Source organism: Lissotriton helveticus, chromosome 1_1, assembly GCF_964261635.1.
Source record: "Lissotriton helveticus chromosome 1_1, aLisHel1.1, whole genome shotgun sequence".
Taxonomy (NCBI): domain Eukaryota; kingdom Metazoa; phylum Chordata; class Amphibia; order Caudata; family Salamandridae; genus Lissotriton; species Lissotriton helveticus.
In genome coordinates, this window is record NC_136057.1 from 1,097,141,121 (window position 1) to 1,097,167,023 (window position 25,903).

Here is a 25,903-nt window from a genome sequence, read left to right on the forward strand (position 1 = left end):
GGACGGGATTCCCTCTATCCCAGCCATTCTCCCCCAGCAACTCGATCTTTTCCAGGCATAAGCAAATTGCCTTCAACTGTGGCTAACCATATGCCAGCTCCTTCCGCCACCAGCAGGTAAAATCTCAGACAGCACTAACATTATATTAGGCCAAAGAAGATGTCCTTCGTTAATATTTCCATCGAGGCATTAAAATGCTTGTTTCTCCTCTTTTTCTAAAATTGTTTATATATTGGTGTAGCTCCTCTACTGCATAATTGTTGTCTCTGGGCCCAGTCTGGACGATACAAACTGTTAGTCATTATTTGTATGATTATCTATATATTTCTGCCTTATTGTACCTTGAACCCACGCAAGTATGTGTTCTAAAATATATGTTTTTAATATGTTTCTCCATACAGATCTTCTGTACATGTGTGGTTCCCTCTTCTGTACCCCACTTTGCCCTGATGAAGGTGTTGCCCCGGACGGGGCTATACACCGAAACGCGCGTTGGCGTCTGTTCCTATTTAGGAACCCTCTGAACCAACCCGGACATCTGATCATCGGTCCCCCTGTCATCTAAAAATCATCTCTGCCTAGTGGTGTAGGATGTATGATGTGTGAATGTTTTTTGTTAGAATGTGAAGGGTATGTTAGTATGAAGTCAGAACCACCATTTAATTGTTGTTAAGATGTTTATTTATTTGGATGTATAACCATTTATATTTATATATAATGATAATGAATTCATGAAAATAAAAAATATATTTTGATAAAATCTAACTGGTTATATGAATTGCTTGGGTTCAGGACAATTTTTATAATACAAAGGACCTCTCTTAGGCCAGTGACAAAAATTATTGTGGGCAGGTCCCCTTTCAGTGTTTGATTGTCTCCTTCCCCATCGACCTGCCTAAATTGATGTGGGGTCCCCCTCCGATTTGAAATTGCGGCTTTAACTGACTTGAAAGCAGACACCTTTGCTTTTAATGTTGATGACATCGACAAGATCTACGCCTTAATCCCCGAGGTGGCAAGTCCTCAAGGTCCCACTAGGAACAAAGACAATTGTTTGAAACAACTTTTGTATTACACACGAAAGGAAATCAGTCAAAGGCTTCATGCCAGTACGTTGATACGTTACCACCGCGCACAGCGGATACCCAGAGGTCTCCGCATCCCGCTAAAACCGCTCCTTTGCAGGAACAGCTCCAAATTTGTGGAAAGATGGTACGCCATCCTGAATAAATGTTCTTTGGACTTAATTTTGCTAATAGTTGATGAGTTATCTCGAGCTTTGGAAGAATTAAACAAAGAGATACAGCAGTGCAAACAGGAACTCAGTGACATGCTGTCCGCTGAGGAATGGTCCAAGATACTGGATGACATCACCATTCAAATGGACAAGCACACTCGTGAAATCAATGACCGAAAAATACGCAAGTATCGAAGAGATACCATTGATTATAAGTTGGGGGAGGTGTACTCCTGGGCCGAGGTATATGCCAGGAGAAGACAGAATAAACCACCGAGGGACCAGACTAACACAACAGAAACTTCATCCTCAGAGGAGGAATCTCGGGGTGACCGTAGACGAGCAGATACCAGCAGACCTACAGCTAACGTGGAATCATCTGTCCCCACCACGGTTTCTTTTTTAGGCGAGGGTTCAGAAGAAAGAGACGACCCAGGAGGAGCCAGGCCAAAAGAAAAAGAAAAAGAGACGGGGAGAGACATGAGGAGTTCAACCTTGAACAAGAGGGTAGAGAAAACCAAGAAAACAACTTAGTGATCAACATTTCATCATATACGTTATCTGATGAGGAAACCAAAGTTCTACAGAAAGGCACCTCGTTTATTCCGACCAGTCACACCAACGAGTTGGAATTGGAAATTAGTTTGTTTAAATTTATGCGCAACCTGCGACTAAGGCACTTTTTTGAGAATGTGATACCCCCACCAGCGAGTGAACACACAGATCAATTGAGAGGACTAAGAACTAAGAGCACATTTATGGCACCTGTCAGTCATAAGTCCTTTGATACTTTTGAGAAATTGGTAAAGAATGACATTAGCAACATCAATTTCACCAGAAAAAAGAAACACGTGAATTTAACCAACAAGGAGTATTCCATACTGAGCAGATTGGCAAACAAGGAAGACATCACGTATCAGACAGCGGATAAGGGAGGGGCTCTTGTCCTGAAGGATACCAAATTTTACAATGACAAAGTCCAAGAACATCTTGCAGATATTGACACTTACAATTTGCTAACATTCAATCCTACTGTTCAATACAATGAGGTGCTTATGAACATACTTTCAATGGCTGAGGAAAAGGGAACGATTAATCCTAAAACTAAGAAGTTCCTAACTACCATCAACCCACGCACCCCTAGCATGTATATGCTTCCTAAAGTTCATAAGAATTTAACATCGCCACCATTCAGACCAATTGTTTCGACTCGTGGAAGTATACACGAGAACACTGGCAAATTCATTGATCGATACCTACAACCTTTCATACAGCAGTCTGGCACATATGTGAAAGACACGACTGATTTTTTGCTAAAGATCAAGGAAATCAAGTTTGGGCAAACTGATAACATCTGGTTATGTTCCATTGATGTAAAATCCTTGTATACTAGTATTCCCCATGATTTAGGGATGGAAGCAGTGGAAAGCATTTTGCTACAATCAGATTTGACAGAAGACTTGCAGATTTTCATCATGCAGCTTATACATTTCACACTGTACCAAAGCTACTTCGCTTGGAATGAACAAGTGTACGCACAGCTGTCTGGGACATCCATGGGCAACTGTGCGGCTCCGGTGTACGCTAATGCATTCATGCAATATTTTGAGAACAATTACATTTTGAACCAGACCCAGTGGATGCAACATGCCGTGATGTTTCTGAGATACATAGACGACATCTTCGTCTTGTGGCATGGAGATCAAGATTCATTATCATCAGCTTTAACTAACTTAAATAACATCAATGACCGCATTCAGTTCACACATGAAGTGAACCAGTCAACGATCACATTCCTGGATGTCAGGGTGACACGGGTTGGGGACCATTTGGAAACCAATCTGTACAGAAAAGAGACAGATAAAAACAACATTTTGCATTATAAGTCTTATCATCAAAGATCATTAAAGAACCATCTGCCCTTCTCACAGCTGCTCCGGGTGAAAAGAATTGTTTCCAATGAATCCGAATATGAATCACAAGCACAACTAATGCTTGGACGTTTTGCACATAGAGGATACCCAGAGAGCATTCTGAGTAATGCCAAGGAACGATGTGATAGTCTCACAAGGCAGGATACACTTATGATGAGAATCAAAGGAGAAACCAAAAGACCAGTCATAGTGTCCAAATTTTCTGAAGTTTCGAAAACATACAAGGCTTCAATTCTGCGGCATTGGCCCATCATTAGTGGAGAACAGGATTTTAATGGCATTTTCAACCAACAACCATTATTCGCCTATAAAAGAGGCAGAAATTTGAAAGAGATTATCACGCATCCCGGTCAACGTGAGCAAATTACGTACAAGGGCAATATGCCTTGTTTGAATTGCAAAAACTGCAACAATATGATCAAAGGTCCCACACTGAAACACCCTCTGAAGGGCACCAATATCAAACTTAAACTGAATGCGACATGTGACACCGAGAATGTGATCTACATTATTAAATGCCCGTGTGGCTTGGTGTACACTGGCAAGACATCAAGGAAACTTAAAGTAAGGATTAATGAACATAAAAGTAATATAAGAACAGTGAACTTGAAATCTAGCCTCGCTGTACATTTCAAAGACAACCGACATAATATTAGTCAACTGCGGTTCGCTGCTGTGGAAGTGGTGAAAAAACGGGATGGCAGAGACAATAATGATTTCTTACTGCAACGTGAGAACCACTGGATTAAGTTTCTTCAATCCATGAAGCCGTCCGGTCTCAATGATCGGATGGAGTTTACGTGTTACCTGTGAATAACCTGAGGATATATGATTACTTGCCTGTATTTCATTTTTAACGTTATGGTTATGTGGATTATCGTTTTGCATTTTCCATTTGTATGTTGAGTTTAAGCAACGTTGTTACAGTTGGCCCGCAGGCTTCTTCATTATATTTTGCATGAAATTTGGGAACACATATAGCACGTAATTCACTTTTTAATAGTTGCACGTACATACTGGCAACCTTTTCAGACCCTTACAATATGGCCGCCGCAGTTCTGGAGGTCTTCACACACCAGCACGTCCGTCATCCTTGTTTATGCTTTGATTTAAACACAGCCGGCAGACGCTTGTTCAGTGCACGAGTGGGACGCGGGTTCTCACGCTCATCATTTTCTCGTAAGTTTTATTTGAACACTTTTAAGTTTTTGGTGGAGGAATATTATATATTATTTCAGACACTAAGCACTAGATGATGATTCACGAATGTATATCTTAAGCGCACTTTGTACCGAGCACCGGGTGTTTTCAGAACCGGCTAGGACAATACTCAATCTATTTTTGTTTTGCAAGGCACTCTGAGCAAACACAGCGATTACGTTAACTGCACGGTTAATATTAACGACAATCAGGGTCACGTTTCAATATTGGTTGAGCACGTTTAGTATACTTTTTACTTTTGGCGCACTTGACTCATGCAGCTTACTGATTCTTTGAACCCCGGGGGTGAAATGCTTAGACCATGTTTTTGCCTTGTAGGAATCCCCTGACGAAGGACAGATGTCCGAAATGCATCGGGAGGGAAATGTTTAAATATTTGAATACGACTATTGGATTATAGATACCATTCGTTGAATGAATATTGATCAATGGACATGAATGGACATATGTGAATTAAACATAGATACTGCATTCATACATCTTTGGTCCAACATGTGAATTTGTTTCTCCGGAAGGTTGTGCTCTAGGAGTTGGTACTTATCCTAGGTACCACTGACCATATTGCATACACAGTTATGTCATAGACCTTTTTCATGTTTGATATGCTGAGTACTAGCATTTCATTGACAATTCATTGACTTATTTGTCAAGTTTTTATTATTTACCTTGCCTATTGGCTTAAGACTCGATAAAGTACTTGGCTGTTTTATTTTTCTTTAGCATTGAATTTTCCTAGTTTTTAATGCTTTACCTTGCGGACCGTCCACATATAAACTTGCAATCTGCTCTCATGAGATGGCACTTCTATTATCTTATTCAGTTCGTTTCCGGATCATGAGGAGGTGTCATCTAGGTCCTGGATATCTTTACACCGTGTTAAGTTAGCATGGGCTCATTACCGGTTTAAACGCCATTTTTCCTTTTTTGCAACTTCTGCACACGACACTTAGTTGTTGCTTTAGCTTTCCACCTAGTAGTTCATCGTGGTTTACATGAGAATAATATGTTATTGGTCTACTATCTGCTTTACTTGTTAAACTATATCTGTACAGCGAGTGCTAAAGTTTCAAGAACAACACGATACAGAATTGTTATGAGGTCTGATCTCCACGACTTCATACTCATAACATAAGTGCAACTTCTGCCAATTCTGGGCATGAGGCGGGTTTTATATTGCTTTGCCGAACACACATACACAACAGTTGATGCGGTTCACATGAAGAGAGAGCTGGTGTATGCTGATGTGATTCCTTCAAATCTAAGACACTAAAGTATGGACACGCCCTAAACCAACACAAAGAGACCTTCTTAGCAAATAATATAATATGTGTATTAGGGAGGGTGAGATATAAGCAGCCGCGGGCCGTGGAGGGAGTTACGATGGGGCAGGGAGGCGGGGAGGGGGAGAAGCAGGGTGGAGCCCTCTCTACCTTGCCCCTCCCCCTCCCCGCCTCCCTGCCCCACCGTAACTCCCTCCACGGCCCGCGGCTGCTTATAAGTGTTGCTAACTCTTATTCATTTACAGCATGTTAACATACTGTCACCATTCGCTTTTTATGTACTAGTAACTATGCTGGTAATTTTGCTACTGATAATATGTGTACTTGTATTCTCCACCCTGCTTCTCCCCCTCCCCGCCTCCCTGCCTCACCGTAACTCCCTCCACGGCCCGCGGCTGCTTATAAGTGTTGCTAACTCTTATTCATTTACAGCATGTTAACATACTATCACCATTCACTTTTTATGTACTAGTAACTATGCTGGTAATTTTGCTACTGATAATATGTGTACTTTTATTATCTAAGGTACTACGCCTGAGAAGACGGCATTAGTAAATAAACATTTCAAATACACATGTGTTCTTCTTAACTCCATGTTCTGGTTTCTAAGAAATATATAACGACCGACTGTTCATGAGTTCCACGTATCCTGAGGTACTATAAGTTCATATTCTGGATTGTCTAAACATTGAGAGTTTGTTATATCCAATGTGACACTGTACCTAGCTTGCTAAATAGTTTTTGATTACTAACGTGAGTTTTGGGACACCCTAATTCGCCGAGGTTCCAATCCTCTGTCCACAGTTCTGTGTGAGAACAGAAACCCTGCGACAGGGGCACCCCCGACCCTTGCTGGAGCTTCATCACACTTGCGATACAACTCCAGCAATGCGCCACCTTTACGGCACAGATACATCACGCATCTGTGCTGTTTTTGCCCCATGATGCGCCGCATTGTAAATGCAGCACACCATAGGTGACGGAACAGCGGCACAGAATGACTAACACATCCCTGGTGATGCGCCAGTCATCATAAATCTATCCCTATGCTTCTTATCTTGTTAGAGATGAACCGCCATATGTATCATAAAAGTTATTTGCATTTCCTAAATAGCGAACTTTAAGGAATAAATAGCGATTCTTTACCATTCCTAGTTTGCGATGAGCTATTTGCTAATTAGCCGAATGTAGCCCAATGAAGCCCAATGTAGCCCAATGTAGCCCAAAGATGGCCGCCAGACACACAAAAAAACAAATGTAGCCCAAATATCAGCCAGATGTAGCCCAACTATAGCCCAGTGACAGAATGACCAATCAGCTTCGCAAACCTCCGTTACGCGAAGCGGAGCGCTGTTACAGATATATATCTTTTTTTGAACGTTAATTTCTCAAAATCCACTGGAGCACATATATTGAGACCTAGCAAAGGCACATCGGGCTACCAGTCCCTAATATTTTGCCAAGTTTCGTGCAAATCCATTCAGCCGTTCAATTATTATTTTTATTATTTTTTTTTGCCCCGCGGGGCCCTTTTAAAACCTCCACATCAAACCTAGGGGGTCAGGGAGGATCTACTATGCCCCCTTATAGTTATTTCCCCCTTTGTTTTGACCTCCTCTTGTCTCTCGATCCTACCGAGAGACAAGATGGCGGCCGCTACGGACTGTTTGGAATGTTGACAGACGCCGGAGAACCAATCAGCTTCGCTTCACAAAGCTCCGTTGCGCGAAAAGTCCGCGAACCAGAGCGCTAACCGGTCCGCTGTTACAGATATATATCTTTTTTTAAACGTTAATTTCTCAAAATCCACTGGAGCACATATATTGAGACCTACAAAAGGCACATCGGGCTACCAGTCCCTACAATTTTGCCAAGTTTCGTGCAAATCCATTCAGCCGTTCGGGCTAAAAGTGAGGCCAACCGCCCTATGGAAAACTCAATGTTAAAAACACGTTTTGGGACCCCCCTTTTTTCTCGGCCCCCACTGGACGAACCCCCCCCAAATTTTCAAGGGCTGCTCAGAAACGAAATGTGCCATTTTCCTGAAAATTTCAGCCGATTCCGTCCACAAACGCCAAAGTTATTAGACATAGAATTTTCAAAAAACCCATAGAGAAAAAATCCTAACTATATATACCTACTGGCGACCGCCAGTAGGTAATATATGCACAGAACCTCCTCGGGAACCAAGAAGCTGAGGGAAGTCGAGTGAGCTTCTGGGCGCAAGGGCACTTTGGGAATCATATATATATATATATATATATCAGCTAGGAGGAGTCGTTGTGTATATATATATATATATATATATATATATATATATATATATATATATATATACATTGTTCGCTTGCTTTCCCTTCGCCCTGCTGGAAAGAACAGGAATGGACTCCACTTTTGCTGGTGCAATAATATTTTATTTGCTCAGTGCTCCGCCATGACGTGTTTCGGCCTATGCAGGCCTGGATCACGTGACGTGGCTATGTTACAGTGCTCATATTTAAAGTGACAAGTGCAGAATAAATACATATATAGTTGAGGGGTTCACATTAGGGTGATTCAGCGCTCATATCTATATATTTATATATTGCTGATTCCGCATTCATTATTCTTGTGGTGGTGCGTACCTCATGCGGCAGTCCCACGCCGCTAATATCATTCAAAATCCCGTTTCACCAATGAAAGGATGAGCCACACTCCTAATAAGACAACATTTTCCATTTATTGCTTGTAAAAGCATAGGGAGATATGTGTCCCTAACATATTTCGTTGGTGGCACAATAAGATAGTGTACCAAAAGTGAATAATTTGCTCTTCCGTGCGAAACAATTACAGTGGACAGTTAAAGTGAAGGTTGTCTCTTTTGACGAGTGAAAAGGAGCATTGGATAAATATGTGAATGTGAATATCTTTGCTCCCTGGTGCAAGGTTGATTTTAGCATCCGGCCTTCCTTTTCCCTGAATGGATAAGAGAATCGCTACGTTTTTTCCTCCTGAAATCTTGAGTGTACATGAAAAGCCGGTTGTGTCCTGAAAAAGCTGGTGAAATATTCACGAAACCACCGAAACATGCAATGTCCAGTCTGGGCCACCACCCCTGAAGGAGATGAGAGATCTAACTCCGCTAGTGCATGGGGACTGTTGTAGAATGAATGTGTGGGATAAGTTATGAATACTTTGTCTGATGAGTGACGCTAATAGGGGGCTCCATATGGGTATTTTTCATGTTGTGATGTAATTAAGTGTAAAATGTGGTTAGAAATGATGTGTTTGTGTGTATACATTTAACAATATATGTAAAGTCACATTGAACAAATGTATACACAACAATGTTAAGTATTCAAAAAAGAAAATAGTTAAAGTTGTTGAAAAAGAATGTAGAAAAACAGAAATGTAAGAATTATGAGAAACAAATATATAGAGTGGATTTGGATCTGTTTACACTTAGACTTATTCCATATGTGAAAAGCAATTTAGGATAGTAGGCCCCCTTTTGGGAGTATCTCCATTGGCCTCCTTTCCTTTCTTCCCTGGTCCTAATCCTGCATTGAAAGCGTACTAAGTAGAGGGTTGTCCCTCCTTTGGGTTTTGCATAAACAATTTCCTTCAAGCCCTGTAGTATGGCAGAATTGGAGCTGGCCGTTGGAGGATTGGAAGGAAAGCATCATCAAGGTCCATGAGGACCAAAACACATTGGGGACACATATCTGCCAAAGTTTCACAAGCAATAAATGGAAAATAATACCTTATCTGGAGTGCGGCTCGTCCATTTATTGGTGAAACAAGATTCTGAATCACAAATATTATATTTATACTTACATATATATGTAGATGCAGACTTACTACTTTTAACTTCACATCTAATTGCCCTGAATCTATATATATCTATATCTATCTATCCATATCCATACATCTATATATCGGTATGGATCTGAGCTATAAGTATACATTAGTCACCATTGACTTCCCTTGCAGCAATGTTTCCCCTGTAGTGACCGTTTTGGAACTCACGCTTCATAACTTTATGTGAGAGACCCAGAATGAGCTTGGACACATTTACTGATTTCTAAACAGATGCAATGTGTGAGCCGAGAATGTTCAGCTATGCGCTTCTAAGCTGTGCTTACAGCAGGTCTTAGTGTAGATTCCTGTTTGCTGACATCCAGAGGCATCAGATGTAGTCATCTTTAAACTAATCTTGATCCAGTCTGTTTTTTATTTTGAGAATGGGGTTCTTTCTTTTATCAGGTTTTTGTTACAGTTCCAATCCAAAAAAGAGGAACATCTTCTGAGTCATTCACAGTCAGGAAAGACGTCTGATTCGCAGCAACATTTTTTTTCTTCTTATTGCACACTGAAACAAATTTTGAGATTTATTTTTTCACTTTGATAGTCTTCATCTATGTGCCTGCCTGATTGCATGTTTGCAATGGTTATTTCAGATGTTTTTCATCTAAACACGTGAATGTGCAGGTTTTTTTCTGACAGGCTATCTTTTGCTCTGGCTATTTCATCACTGTAGATCAGGCAGAAGTCCACGAGAAAAAAATATAGCTGAGCGAAAAAAGAAGATCATCAAAGACTTATCAGAAGACCTGCACTGGACAGTATTGAATGCAGAGGTGAGCCTTGCATGAAAATTTATCAACACCGGATCTACAATGTTTTTGGGAGGCATTGATACGGTGAAACTAAATCCACGGCAGTTTTATGAATGTCATTTTTTCTGGCATACGAATTCTTAGTATCTGGTCTTTCACATAGAATATGTGACGTTACAACACCACATATTTCATTGCGGTAGGTAACAACGCAGACGTTACATGGTCTGCGTTGTTACCACGCATGGCATTACAACACAAGTCGTTTCTACGACTTGCACTAGATGGCACAATGGACTTAGGAATAGTATAAATTACTATTCCTACTCCAGTTAGCGCAACAGGAGGGAATGTGTTGGACATAAAATCAAACACATTCTCTGGTGTTGTGCAACATCTAGCGCAAGTTGTAGAAATGAATTGCGTTGTAATGCCATGCGTGGTAACAATGCGGACAATGTAACGTCCGCATTGTTACAAACGCGCGTGGTAGTCACAACGCTGTCTCCCTTCACATATTACTCAATAGCCATCATTGACTTAGGTGTAACTCAATTTCAGCTCTAAGACCAGCAACAGGAAATTATAACTATATGTTTTTTCTAAACCAGCTGAATTATCTTATTAATGCACTTCTAAAGTTCCAAAATGAGTTGACATGTCCAGAAGATAGTTGGTCGTATCCCTTTAATTGATGTAAAATTCCAAACACTGAGCAAACTCTAATTAGACCTAAAGATATCACCTTCCCTGGTGGCCAATGCAATCTAAACTAAATTTCTGCTACAGCCAACTAATTAAAAGTACATGCACCCATGAATTTATTCATTTTATTTTAAGTTTCTATTACATATCTCCGGTATGGTATTTTAAACCAAAAAAAGTAACAAATTACCTTTCATGGAGGTCAAAAGCCTTACTTTACTTACCTGTGGTGAGCAGATAAGTTTTAATTGTTTTTCTTTTCCGTTTCTAAATTAATCCCATAATTTCACAAAATGTTTTTTTAACGTATCTCTTTTATTTATTTGGCTTTTAAGCAATTATGCACATCAAAAATGAGATGTTAATATATAAGTATATTAGTTTTCAATAGATCGTATTTTCTCAGGTGCTTCCTTATACTTAGGCCTTATCATGTCAATGTTTGAATTTATGCTTATTATACAGTTAACATCAGGTATTTCACCAAATGGGAATGTGGCTAGAAATAAAAATGATTAATATTTTCTAGTGGAATGGCTTGTGAGTGTTGCATGCACTACTCCCTATCACTCAAAGGAGTAACTTGTAAAAGAAAAAACTGTACGGACAGTAGCAGCCATTACCAAGCATGAGGGATGGGGCGGAGGCGAGTGGAGGGGTGAATAAAAATGTTTTTAAAAACTCACTTACCTGAATGCCGCCGGGTGCTGCCTCCTCTGCTCCGTCTCCTCAACGCTGCAAAAGGAAGCTCCCAGCCTCCCAGAAGCCATTGTCAAATGCCTTAAGCAGTGTTGTAATTGTCTGAGCGCCATGGTTTGGCACTCAAACAGGGGCTTGGAGGATTTGCAAGTTCCTCACCAGGCTATGTAATGCAGTCCGGTGGGGAAGATGCGAAGTGCGCCTGACTTTTTGACCGGCCTCTTGGGCCAGTCAAACTTTCATGCACACTTTAGAGTGTGCTTTACACTCGTCCCCTTCCTCCTGCACTGGCCAGCCTGGCTTACCCACACCCGAGTAGAAAGGAAAACGAAAACTAGAATAACATTAGTTATTATCGTTTTCCTTTTTCTTTTTACACTGATCGCAGAGCAGTGGGGTGATGTTACTCTGCCTTAGCGGAGAAGCAACCACTGTGGACAGAGTACCTAATATGGCAGAACTTCAATAACAATTTGTTAATTTACATTCAAAGCACTTCTAAACCAAAGCTGTTACGGGGATTTCCCTTACAATGAAAATACATTTCATTAACCCTCTGTTCAACTAAACTCCTTCTGCAGTGATGTTGTAAAAATATTTCTCTGTATAATTGTTTTCTCTACAGGGTCTTCTGGTACCTCATGCCATGTGGATGCACATAGAGGGGCATCCACATACCTGCAGCAGTCCATAATGTGCAGGTATTGCCTTTGACATTCCCATTGCAGTGCCTATTTCATAGGCATCGACCTGGGAACATAAAAAAAAACACCCGCCAGACCAGTGAAAAACTCCTGATCGGACGGGCGGTCCTTGTGTGAGGAAGGAATCCAATGATGAAGCATGTCACCTTTGGGTGAGTGAGGGTTCTCGTCCTACCAGCGAAGTGCTCCTATTCTTGTCTCCGACCACCACACAAGCTGGTCTATTGTTGTATTATTCATATTACCAGATGTACAATAGTGGGTGAGTTTGTAGAAATCCAGGAGCAGTACGTTGTTGGCAGGGTAGATGCTCCCCTTGAGACCCTTTGTGTGGTATTAATTTAATATAAAATTAATGCAAGGGACACTGGAGTTGACATCCAGGGCAAGAACGGCCTTAAAATGTGTGCATGTCAACAAAGTGTGTGAGTATCTACAAATATTTTCCAATCCGGTCCCAACCAAGGAAACTGGGTACAAACTGGAAGGGCATGGTGAGCAAAAAAATTATGATCTATATACTTGAGTGAATTTCAGAATTCTGTCCATCATCTTTTTGTGTTGCTATAGTCACCCCAAGTGGAAAGAGGTCCCATTCTCACTATGCCATTGGATTCAAGCTATCCTGGCTGATGAGAGGTGATGCCCCGAAACCAGTACCGGAATGCTTGTTTCCAGTCCAGGCAGTTCGGGGTGGACTGCTCCAATGGGGAGCAGTGTCAAGACGTATTTGCATATGGCTGGGTCCAAATGGGATTGGCCTGGTGAGCAAAAAAATTATAGGTTGAAACCCAGATCTCTGTACTGTGGGCGAATGTTTGACAATGTTCAGTATTCCGTCCATCATCTTTTTTTGTTGCGATGATCACAAACTCATCTCATCAGAGGCAATCCAAGCTCATGCAGGTCCACGCAGATCCAGTTCCAAAAGGTCAGCTGGGCAGTTGCAGGGACTTCTTTGGAGCATGTTACGTCCCTGTAGCTCAAACAGGTGGTCAGCCAAATGACCATTGGAATCACTTGTGTTAGCCTGGGACTAATGCAATTGCAGCAGGGCAGTCCTTCTACTGTAATGTTCACAGGTCCAGGAGTGTTCTATAAAAAAGTGGCTCTAGAGGTCCACGTTTTAAACCTGGCACCAGATTTTGTGTGGGGAGACTCCCACTCCTTCCCTCACATATGGTTCTCGAAAGTTCTTTTCCTTTCCCTGAAAGGGCTCTAAACTGTCTGGGACTGACAAAAGGCAGGAAGGCCTGGTGTCAGATTCCTCTGTGTGTGTATAGGAAGCAAGGTCCCTTGGAATGTTAGTAGGGCAGGGTACAGCCCCTCTCAGTCACCCTACCCTAACAGCAGAGCCATTCACAGTCATGTTACCCAGGACAGTGGCAGAAGACACAAATGGTTAGAGCAAGAACATGCCAACTTTTTAAAAATAAACACCAGGAGATGTGATGAGGTGAAACCGGTCCCAGGATGTTTGTTTTCCGGTCCAGAGAAGACATGGCTTGGCAGTTCGGGCTGGACTGTTACCATGAGGCACGGGGTCAAGACTGATTTGCATATAGCGTTGTCTGAACTTGGGTGGCGAAGTGAGCTAAAGAACGATGATGGATTCAACCCAGATCTGTGACTGGGGATGAGTGTCTGAAAAGTTTTAGCTCTATGTCCATTATCTCCTTGTGTTAACTTTCTAAAAGTGGGATTTTCAGAATTCTAACAAATTCCAACGTTACCAATGTAGAGGCTTTAAAGTTCCAATTCATTTGAGTGTAAACAGTATATTTCTATCTGCTTCCAATCTAAAGTCAGCACTTATTAAATATAATAGGGTAACACAATGTTTGTCAATGGGAGAGATAGGCCTTCTAACAGGGAAAACTATTCTAGGGGTTTTCACTACTAGGTCATATAAAAAGTTAATATACATGTCCTACTTATTAAATACAATGCACCCTGCCATGTGGGACTTTAGAGCATATCATTTTGGTGACTTATAAGTATTGAAAAGGAAAGTTAGGCCTGTCAAAAGATTTATTTTGCAAGTTTAAAATGGCAGGTAGAAACTGCACTACAAGCTGCAGAAGTAGGCCTGAGACGTGTGTTAAAGGTATATATACTATAAGTACTGCAGCCCTCTAGTAGCATGTAATTTACAGGTCCTGGATACATGGACATGTTACTAGGGATTTACAAGTACATTAAATGTACCAGTCAGGTAGTTTTCAATTATGCCATGTATTAGGGAGAGAGCACAAGCACTTTAACACTGGTTAGCAGCGAAAACGTGCACAGAGTCCTACTGCCTGCAATAACCAATGCAGCAACAGAAGGAAATAATATGGGGGAGACCCTGCAAAAGGGCCAGATTTAACAGTGATAATTAGTTTTAAGTCCTAGGTTTCCTTAAAATAGCACTGCCTCTATGGACTATGGTAGTGTATATGTTATGTTACTGATAGAGGGTCATTAATCTTTGAATGATATATGTAAATGTAAATCCTGTATTTTTAAAGCGCACAGATACCCATGGTGTCCTGGTGCTGGGGGCAGTTGGGAAGATTAAGCGAGCTATTGCCCAGAGTCACATGGTGCTGGGCAGACTTCTGCCGCCGGTGCCGGGGATCGAACCGTGATCCCCAGCGTCCGGCGTCAGTCGCCCTGTCTGTTGCGCACACTTCTTCCCAGGCTCTGGTATGAATAAAGATAGGGATACAAACCAGAATTGTATTACTGAATGCTGGTATGTGCTCAGAATCAGACTTTAGTGAAGCAATGTAGGAATATTATTAATTTAGGGAGCATTACTTATCGGAATTAAAATGAATGGTTTTATGTCATATGATTGACCTGCTAACTCTGCCTCTTTTCCCTCTACAAATAAAAGATCTATGAGTGATACTGTTGTACATAGCTTGTTATTATCTGTTCTCTTACTTGCCTATTAACCTTCTAGATTGTTTACACAGTTCTCCTCATGACGCTACTGCTGATTCTATTCTGTGGCAGTTAGTACTTGGCCAGATGGGCGACGGTCCTGTTACTTCTGTATGTGTTGTACATAGCTTGTTATTATCTGTTCTCTTACTTGCCTATTAACCTTCTAGATTGTTTACACAGTTCTCCTCATGACGCTACTGCTGATTCTATTCTGTGGCAGTTAGTACTTGGCCAGATGGGCGACGGTCCTGTTACTTCTGTAATGCTACAATAAACAACTTATCTACTACCTACCTGTATCCGGAGTCTTCATACCTCTTTACAACAGATACCTATATAGAAATGGGTTCCAAACAAAGGGAATTCTCCTACAATTATTATATACATCAGTAGTAAAAGAAAGATGTTAAATCAAAAAACACAATATTGTGCTGCTTTTTTCCAGTCCCTGAAAATACAAACTTGAAAGAGAGAAATATATGTGTGAGGTTTAGCTTACACAGTATGCAAAGTATCACTTTCAAGACCCTCATTACAAGTGATCCATGGAATTCTGGTATGTGCAATAACTACACTTACCATACATACCGGAGTTTTGAATTTTGTGACTAAATCATTCTCTTTCAATTTTCCCTTTGAAAATAATTGGTAAATCTAACCTGCTGTAATCAGTGCTTAATTTGAGCCAATGGTTTCCAATGCTTGGCCCTGCACTTAATTGTCAAAACCGACACAGATGACAGTCTGCCACGTGGTGGCACTGCCTGTCTAATTTATAGATGAGAACAACAACAACTGCTTATTGATTCAATTTACATTAAAATTACTAATACCTGCCACCCAACGCATTCTAATAGCTTTGGGGACCTAGATTAGTCTGAATGGTCTCACTTGCACACATGCAATAGTAGTTATGTTGGTACTGTGATAGGCACCACTTCGAGGTGCAAAGGTTGGTGCAAGCTATAGTTATTTCTTAAATTTTTTTTACAAACTAAGCAGTGGCTGAAATTACTGAGGGACTGAATTTTCTGAGGGCTATATACCAATAAAATAAAGGGATAGGTGGATTTTGATATGCTACCCACCAACATCCTAATTCTCTGCCTGATTTTACAGGGGTAACCTCATAATAGGCGACAATTATTGTAGCTTTTCCGAATCACAGAAAATCGGATTTTAACAAATGAGGCCTGACCACTCATAAGGGCCTTTTTGTTAAGTGGGGGACTCATTATTGTGGTCCGTGGTGAATTTCAGAGCGATGATACAAAAGAACTGGCCTCTTATTATTGCTATACAGTATATCACGGAAACACTATACATTTCTTTGCTGTTAATGCCATGGCAACTTCGTTTTCGGTGAGATTTTTCTTTTGCTGAGAGATGCTGTGAAAGTTTGCAGAAACATACTGAAAATTCATTTGACTTGACAGTCCTGCTGTTTTGCAGTCACAGTCAGTTGAATGTGTTATCTGTATTAAAATACACAAAACTTACAAACATCTTTTTTAAAGTGCTACTTCGGTGCATTGAAGCTAGGTTTGCACTATATAAATTACATACACAAAAAATCTTCACAACAAATAATTTTTTTACATAGATAAATTCACGTGCAATGCAACGCACGCAGTAAGACAATAAAATAATGCATACTATAATAACATTTGTCCATAGGCATTAAGCCAAGTTTTATTGCAATTGAATATTTCTAAGATAAATTGGAACGCATGTTGAAGAACTCTACCGAACAGTAGCGGCCGCTACTTAACAGTGGGGTTGGCTCAAGAGGCGGATTACAGGGGAGGGCGGGGAGGAGACCAGGGGAAGGAATGAAAATATTAAAGAAAAACACCTGTGTGCCGCCACTGCTTCTCAGTGCTCTTCGACTGTTTCCAGGGCTCGAGGGCAGGAAGCAGGAACAGGAAGCACCCAGGCACCCACGCCTAGCCAATCACAACCCTGATGATAGCAGTACCATGACTGGTCTGAGCGCAGTGGTTCAGCGCTCAGAGAGTGAGTGAGAGCCTGGTCATGTTCTCCAACCAGGATGTAATGCAGCCGTGCTGAAGAACATGCAAAGCACGCATGACTGTTTGGCCGGCCTGAGATGGCCAGCCAAACATTCATGCACACTTTGGAGAGTGCCACCACTCCTCCCCTGTTCCTCTGACACAGGCCAGCCCTACCCCTAACCACCTGAGCAAGGACGAGAAATAAAATAATATCAATGTGGTATTATCATTTTCTTTTTTCTTTTTTGCCTGCTCACTCAGCATTGGGGCGACGCTCCTCCACCTTAGCGAAGGAGCTGCCCCCCTACCGAAATTTAGTGATTGACAATATAATTATTGCACAAATTATTAAAGTCAGCAAAAAGATGCACGTCAATTAGCATCTGCCCTATCGCTGTCATGTGTTCCCTGGTTCAGCTATGATGAAGTAGGAACAGAAACTGGAGGTGAAGAGGGGTCTTATAACAACTAACTCTCTTTGGTGAAATGTGGTTTCCACCCTTTTCGTTTTCCCTTGCCCTAGACCATCAGCAGCATACAAGAGGCTTGGAGGTCGGAAGGCACACAAGTGGACTCCCCTGTAATGGTATTGAAGATGAAAGGGTGTGTGGTGTCCCTCTATCCCCTCTGAATTTGGGTGGATTAACGTCCATGCACAAACACTTTACTAAAGAAACAGGTTCGTGTACATCTTCAACAATATCTTTTCTTACAGACACATGGTCAGGGCCTATTAAAATAACATGATTGTCTTCGACGAGGTGCAGCAGAGAACACATTTCCATTCAAATCGCAAGTAGGAGACCACTTGTCATGTACTTCCAATTTAATGTTTGCCAAGATGCAATAAAAATACCTAACAAAGTTATTCAAATGCTTAAGTGACAATTTACTTTTCTAGATGTCTGACCCATGGCTCAATATATTTTAGAATAGATAATTAATTCTATTGTCGCTGTCAAAAATTAAGATCACTTATCAAAACGATCGAAACTTCCCTGCAAACTGATTGCGCATTTTGGAGTAATCTGGAAAGACTAAATAATTCTGCTTTCTCCTTTTCTGAAAGTAAGTGCATTTTATTCCAATTGCTTAGACCGGCATTGAGTGCCCACTGCAGAACAATTCTTTAAGCATCACGCTTCTATCACGTCTTGCTGCCTCGTATTCATTGAGCATCACAATAGAATCGCCTAAAGCACGGATAGACTGCCTGGGCACTGTGAGCTGAAACCACGGGTGCGATGCTAGAACCACCATCAGACATAATGACTTGAGTCATTTCATTGGTCTCGGACATCTGTTCGCCTGAACATGTGCTCGCCAAGTTAGTTAACCAACTTAGTCAGTTGTGTGCAATGTTGGTCCACGAGGTCCTGATACAAAATGCATTCTAAAATTAGCCACATGTGATAAAGATGCAAGTAATTAATCTAAATGGGCATCATTTCCATAATAATTAAAATCAGCATTGGACTTGTCCCCCCTGAACAGACATTATACACCCCGGTCTGAGCTATGGTTTTACTGCTCCAGTCACTGGTGCCTGTACAGACATGCTGGTGATATTCAGAAACAGTTTAGACTGACAATTCATTAGTACAAAAACTGCACCATTTTGGAAGAAAATATTGTAGCTTTAATTAATGATGTTATCTAAACTTTGTTAACAATGTTGTCTCTATAACTGTTAAACTGTTTATAGTCTTACAGCCTGCATCTAGAATTCTATCTACTATGAATGCCACAAACTATACACATAACAAGGAACCACGGCCTAACTACTTTGATTGTGACCACGGCCGACTATTAACCTTGATCCTACCGGATCTTTTGCCAGGATTGATAATATTGACCAAAATCTGTTACAGAGATGCCTCCAAATCCTAGTTTGCTACCTTCAGGAGCTATCACACCGATCTTATCACACTAGGCTCCAGTCTATCGTATATCACTGATTGATGTTCACATGGTCCCACTTCCCCAACTCTTGACAGCTAGTCAGCTAAGCCAACAGACGTATGTGGACAACACTGAGTGGTCTATAAATCGATAATGTAGTTGACGTTATTCCAATGTATTTCTGTTCACTTCAAAGCATCCAACATCCAATACGAAGTTTAGTTTCCACTTTATTTCCAGATATGTTCAGAACAGTATAGCATCCAAACTAAAATTGCAGCCAGCACGTGTTTTGTCTGTGGGAATTTACCAATGACTTTATCAGGGCTACAAAACAATTATAACCAATCTCAGCATATTTAAATACTAGATTATTTAGATCTAAATATATATGAATTGTATTCCAGATAGATGGTATTATTCCATTGACAGTTTTACCTACAATACGGGTCGGCGGTCACATGATTAGGTATGACTTGGATCAGTGCATTCATTTTTTCTGTTCCCATCATGATTTGCATTCTTATTGTGATTTTATTTTTGTCTCGTACTTAAAGTAGGACTTGATTGCATAACCATATGCAATGTTACAAGCTTATGACATATGATGTGTTAGGTGAGTCTTTCTTCTGTGTACTGAGGACATGATAATGTCTGATTTGGCATGTAGGTGAGTGGGCAAAGCTATATGAGACTTTTTGGTGAAATCACATCTTTTTCTTTACTCACAAGAGGGTGATACTATACCTAGCATGCCTTCAAAAGCATTGTGAATATGTCTTATTTGCTTCATTGGATTGTCTTTATATATACACTAATGCTGGATTTACTCACAACTCATAGCTGATAACTTTAATGACACATTGAAAGTTTCATGTTCAACAATTCAGGGTGTTACATATAAGCTATTTTCTTTCGGTTTGAGTTCCACTTACACCATGATGATCATATGTGTACAGTGTGAATTTTATGTATATATGCTAAGATTGGGTATAATTGTTTTGTAGACCTGATGAAGTCAGTGGTAAGTTCCTAGAGACGAAACACGTGTTGGCTGCAATTTTCGTTTGGATGTTATACAGTTGTAAATGAATCTGGAAATAAAGTGGAAACTACACTTCGCATTAAATGTTCGATGCTTTGAAGTTACAAGAAATAACTTCAACTACATTACCAAATTATGGACATTTATACTTAAATATTTTGCTCAGGATTTCTGTATCTTTATTAAAGGAGTTTGTCCCCTATCTAGAAGTGTAAGTGGCCACTCTTAATCTTTTAAACAATTTTCTGATGTATATTTTGTAAAGTACAATACGGTTATGCACATATTTTACCCAACCACTTCTTTATTGTAGTTTGAAAGTAAATACCACAAAACAATGAAATTCCCAAACAAATATAGAAATATAAGGAAACATTTAATGAGAAAACTGACACCAAGATCTTCACAATAAGATAAGAGAAACCTGAGGTATGAATTTTGTATGTTTCAAGGACAGCAGCATTGAAAAAATTGTTTGGGGTTGACTGAGACCTAGACAGATTTTACACTGGTTGTGATGGAGCAAAGTCTGCATGAACTAAGCAGGTCATCCTGGTTAAAGTTTCTACCTTCGGACTTCGGGCCGATTATGATGGCGGATGGACCTGAGTCCGTCCGCCACCATAGAGTAGGAGGGACCGTCCGCAGGGGCAGCGGCGGTCCCTCCGTGCAAATTAGGATGTGACCGCCACCCTGGCGGTCACATCCTGTATTTTTAACATTGCGGCGGGTGCTGCTTGAAGCAGCACCCGCCGCAATGTTAAAAATGAAAGTTGTGCATTTGCATGCACAAAGCGGCAGGCACGCGCGGTGCCTGCCGCTTTGTGCACGCAAATGCAGGGGGGTACCATATGTACCCCCCATGTGCACCCCCCAGCCCCCCTTCACCCCTGGGGGCCTGCAACAGGCCCCCAAACAAAAATCAGTATGCCTTTGCACGGCGGAAATGCCGCAGTGTAAAGGCATGTTACTCCAGACCTCCTAATATGGCTGGCGGTGTCTGATAGACACCGCCAGCCATTTTAGTGCTTTTCCGCCGCGAACGGGAGGCGACCGCGGCGGAAAAGCTGCGGACTGAAAAAAGATCCCCCAGCCATCCTAATCTGGTGGGGGTGTCCTTTTCAGTCCGCAGCGGTTTTCCCGCATCCTCCGGGCTGGCGGTGGCTTCCGCCGGCCCGGAGGATGCGGAAAACCGCCATCATAATCGGCCCCTTAGTTTCCAAGTTGGAAGTAAAAATCTTCTAGAGGGGAAAGTTCCAAATCTGTAGCCGGGGAGGGTCCTTGAAAGCTGGGTAAATCCTTGTCCAGATTTCATGGCGGTGGAGGGTGCTTCATAGGGCAGATTGATCTGCTGCACTTTTTACCTTCATACCTAGTTACTTTTTGGGCATTTGAAGACCTCCCGTGAGTATGGCTAGAAGCTGTAGCCAGGTAGAGCTCCACAAGGTTGCATACTTCTATATTGAAGTTCGGCTGAAGCTATTTCCAACACTGCAAATAGCTCTGAGCAGGACCAACCAGGTTTTCTTACCCACCTAGGGAGCAACCTTTATGGGCATTCATCAGCACCTTGTTCCACTTTTCCGTCGGTTGAGAAAATTACTAAGTCTCACATTTTTTCTAGCAGCTGGAAGGTCCTTTTGGCCATTGGTGCAACCTCTAGCTCCTCAAGGAAGACTTCTAAGTACAGGTTTTCTCCAGTCAGATTTCCTGCTGAGTCCACTACTCTGTGACCATCTTTCAGTCACATGTCCTTCTGTGTTTTGTCTCCCTGAATCACAAAAAGAGAAGGTCAAATGCTTGATTCATGGAGAGTACATCTAATCTTTTTTTTCTGGAGTTTTATATGGTGAGGACTAGTCCCAAAGGTATCAGAGCACTTTACATGAGCACCAGTTTTGTTACAGACTGACATTTGTTTAGGCACAGGGAGATTACGTGATTAGCCCAGATTCACAGGATGTTGAGCGTCCCTGCCAAGACTCAAACCCATTTCCCCAGTTTCGCAGTCAACCGCTCTACCCGTTAGTCCACATCCTCCTACCAAATCCTTATATGCAAATATGAATCAGGAGTTCTTGATTGGGTCATCTTATTCTGGCAAGTTGACTTCCAGCAGGATTCACTTCTTCAGCTGGAGTCTCCCCATGCCCAGGAATATTCTGAGGAGGGTGGTTGAGTTGTCAGATGTTTACTGTCCACCAGTAGGTGTTTGGAGAAATTCTGCCATCCTATGCTAAATATGTTCTTGCACTGCTCCACCTACTTTTGCAGTACTTCATCTGTGTCTTACTACAACATTTCCCAAGAGCCCTATTTTTAATATGGCAGAAATCTTCTGCACCAGGCAGGTATACGCTTCCCTTTTAACAAGCCCTCACCTCCTATCTGGCAGAGTACAAATTGTCTCTCTCCTCTGTTTTCACTGTAATCTAGCTGCCTAAGAGCGTTCTAGGAATACATTGAAGTTACTATCCATAGCATTTCCAAGCAAAAAGAGATAGTGCTAAGGCTGCCCTTTGATCTGGCAACCGTTCCTGTCAACTCCCAGAGAGCAAATCCCTGCAAAGTGGCCAGCATGTAACACCCATCTGCTATAACTGGGCTCAAGTGCAGGCTACTGCCCACTGAGCCAGAGTCAGTAACTCTCCTAACTAATGATAAGTATTTCAGCTCTGAAGGGTCTGAGGGGGAAGAATGATTTTAGGCCACTTTTTGCTGAGCCATCACAGAAGCCATTCTAATAAAGCTATTACTCCCCCTAATATTATAAAACACCAGATTCACGATCAAACTAGATTTTCTGAATTAAGTGGAAATGAGCTTGAAGCATTTTCCCACGACAAAATAGGAAATAAATATTATAACCCCCATCTATACCAGAAAAAAGAATAGCAAGGCCTACTAAGTAAAATAACTGTTGGATTTTATTTCACTGTACAAGCACAGCACCCACAACGTGTGTGTAGCCCAGTTCTATATATTAGCACTCAGCCATGTGGGTTTACAAGAAAGAATTTAGGAGTGATTTTTAAATAAATAAACAAACTATTTCTACATAACAAGGAGGCACTTAGGTTGCAGACTAGCAAGAGCACGGTGGTGCTCCCGGTATGCATATATTTGCGTCATATCTGTGGCTGGAATAAACACACACTGCAGTCTACATGTGACATGTAGCTCCTAAGCTTTAAACCTTGCTCTAAGTTAAGCCTGTCTGTTCTGTGCCATAGCTACTAAGAGGTTGAGCTCAGTTAAATGTGTTAACTTTGATGGTTCACCCTGCCAAGGACTGTGATTACTACTTGAGGTTAGGTTAGTAATGAACCCCCTCAACTAATAATCCAGTTTCTTTCAACCACTCAGTAAAATTAATTGTTTTCCTTGTGTTAACGGCCCGTGGAGGGAGTTTCGGTGGGGCGGAGAGGCGGGGCGAGGCGGGGGAGGAGCAGGGTGGGGGTGCTAAAAACTGGAGTATGGATAATTGAAGGTAAGTAAACAATTTAATAAATAAAACGAATTTCGTAGCGCGCCCTGCATCGCAAAATGTGATGCAGTGCGCGCTACGAATTTCGTTTTATTTATTAAATTGTTTACTTACCTTCAATTATCCATACTCCGGTTTTTAGCACCCCCCACCTTGCCCCTCCCCCGCCCCGCCTCTCCGCCCCACCGAAACTCCCTACACGGGCCGTGCCTGGTTAAACTTGATCGAATAGCAATTACGATGCACCGGAAAGCAATTATCATAGATGATACTTACAACCGTTAGTAATTACTATCCACGGCAAAATGCACCTGGATGCACACATTTCCAGCACGTTAACAAACACCACCAATAAAACAATAACAAACAACAATGCCACCAGCCATATAGTATTTAAATGTAAGCGGAAGGACTATTGCTCCTACAGCACAAACCAGTTTATAATAACTCAAGTCTGTAACTACATATCTACAGTAAATATGCTTCACCCTACAGCATTTAGTTGTGGTCCTGTTACACTCTAAACCAGCAAAGAAATAATATTCTTTTCTTGTCTTTTGGTTGGTAGTTTTTGCTATTTTCAGGCATTTCTTTTCTGTAAATATAAAAGTTGGTAATACATTTACTACCATTGGCGACCTAGCATACTAAAGGCTACTGCCACACAGTTTTCCCTCTTTTGTGATGGCCCTATTTTATCGCAGACAGTATCACCTAACGCCACCAGCAGTATCGATATTGACTTTCCCATCATGACACCCCATGAAAGTACTTTCCTTAGGAAAATCACTGCTCATCAAATGTTTATTATGAACCTGCCCCTGAACAGCACACACCTGGTTTACTTTCACGGACAAGATGTGTAAGATTTATTTGGCTTGCTCCTGGTGGCCCCTCTCTTAAGACCTTGACAACCTTCACCTACCAGTGAAAATAAATATATTAATATTCGCAAATCAAGTCGATATACTTTCTATATTCTTAGTATCCCCGTTTTGTTGATAAGTTTCAGGCACTATCTGTCACTTCGTTTTTATATAACTTTCTTCCTTTAGGCTATTTCGACTTCAATGGAAATGATGTGTGTTGTGCACCTTAATAGCCGGGAACAATCAATTCTAGCTTTACAAGACAAACACAATTATGCTTTATCAAATTTTGAAGACAGACTGGTGAATTTCTTACCTGATTTGTTAGACACCCAAATAATTGCTTCTGACGAGATGTGACTTGTATTTCCTATTGCGAATGTTAATGGAATCTGCCACAGATAGCTGCGAGACAAAAACAGTAACTAATAAAAAGGACAACACACATTTCAGCATTTCAGTACACTAACAGCCCAAGCAGATCTGTGGGACTGGAAATTAAACATTATGCATGGGTTTAAAAAAACGTTTCCAATTGTCACAAAATATCAAAGATGCAACAAGTTATTGATAAAACGGAAGGGAAAAAATGTGGTCGAATTATGAGAATTAATTAAATATGTGCCCTGTGATGGAATGTGTACCAGTGCTTTAAATTGAAAAAAAGAAGTGCAGGCACTCACCAAATTGAGATGTGGACTAGGGGGTGGGGCTTGGTGGTGGGGCAATGGGGGCGGAGCTATTTGCAGTGCTAAGTGACTCAAGCCAGGAGCACACATTTAATGTGATTGAGATTGAATTGGTGTGCAGATGTGTATAATGATACTAAATCATTGTTGGTATATTTTGAGTATTCAATTTCCCTATGCTCCATGGAGTGAAAGATGCGCTATATAAGTGTCAATTTACATTACATTACATTAAATTACAGTGAATGTAATGCCACGTGGTCTAAGGCGTCCTATTATTATATTGTAGCAGAGTAGAAGCTAGAGCTATGAGCAGCTGAGCCATCCCCCCAAGCCTAACTGGAGCAGCACGCTGCCACTGCAGCTTCAGTCAGCATTGTGTATTATATTAGCGCGCTCCAGTTTAACAGCTGAGAAGGCGCTATAATTCGTGACTTCGCATTTCAGTGCGATGATGAGGATCACCGCACTAAAATGCAATAGTCTAACTTGGCAGGACTGCACATGCTTTAGAAAGTCTTACATTCACCTCTGCCCACATTACTAAACCTTGATTCCCAGCGGCCCTGCATAGCATCACT

At 41.3% G+C, this 25,903-nt stretch overlaps 1 protein-coding gene across 1 annotated transcript in view; it reads right to left on the bottom strand.

The window, feature by feature from the left end:
- The window catches only part of TRHDE (thyrotropin releasing hormone degrading enzyme), a 2,026,389-nt gene that overhangs the window by 637,614 nt on the left and 1,362,872 nt on the right, over positions 1-25,903 (bottom strand). The window contains exon 10 of the mRNA XM_078678167.1: positions 24,950-25,038. Coding sequence (XP_078534293.1) covers positions 24,950-25,038 — 89 coding nt within the window. The remainder of the gene's footprint in view (positions 1-24,949; positions 25,039-25,903) is intronic.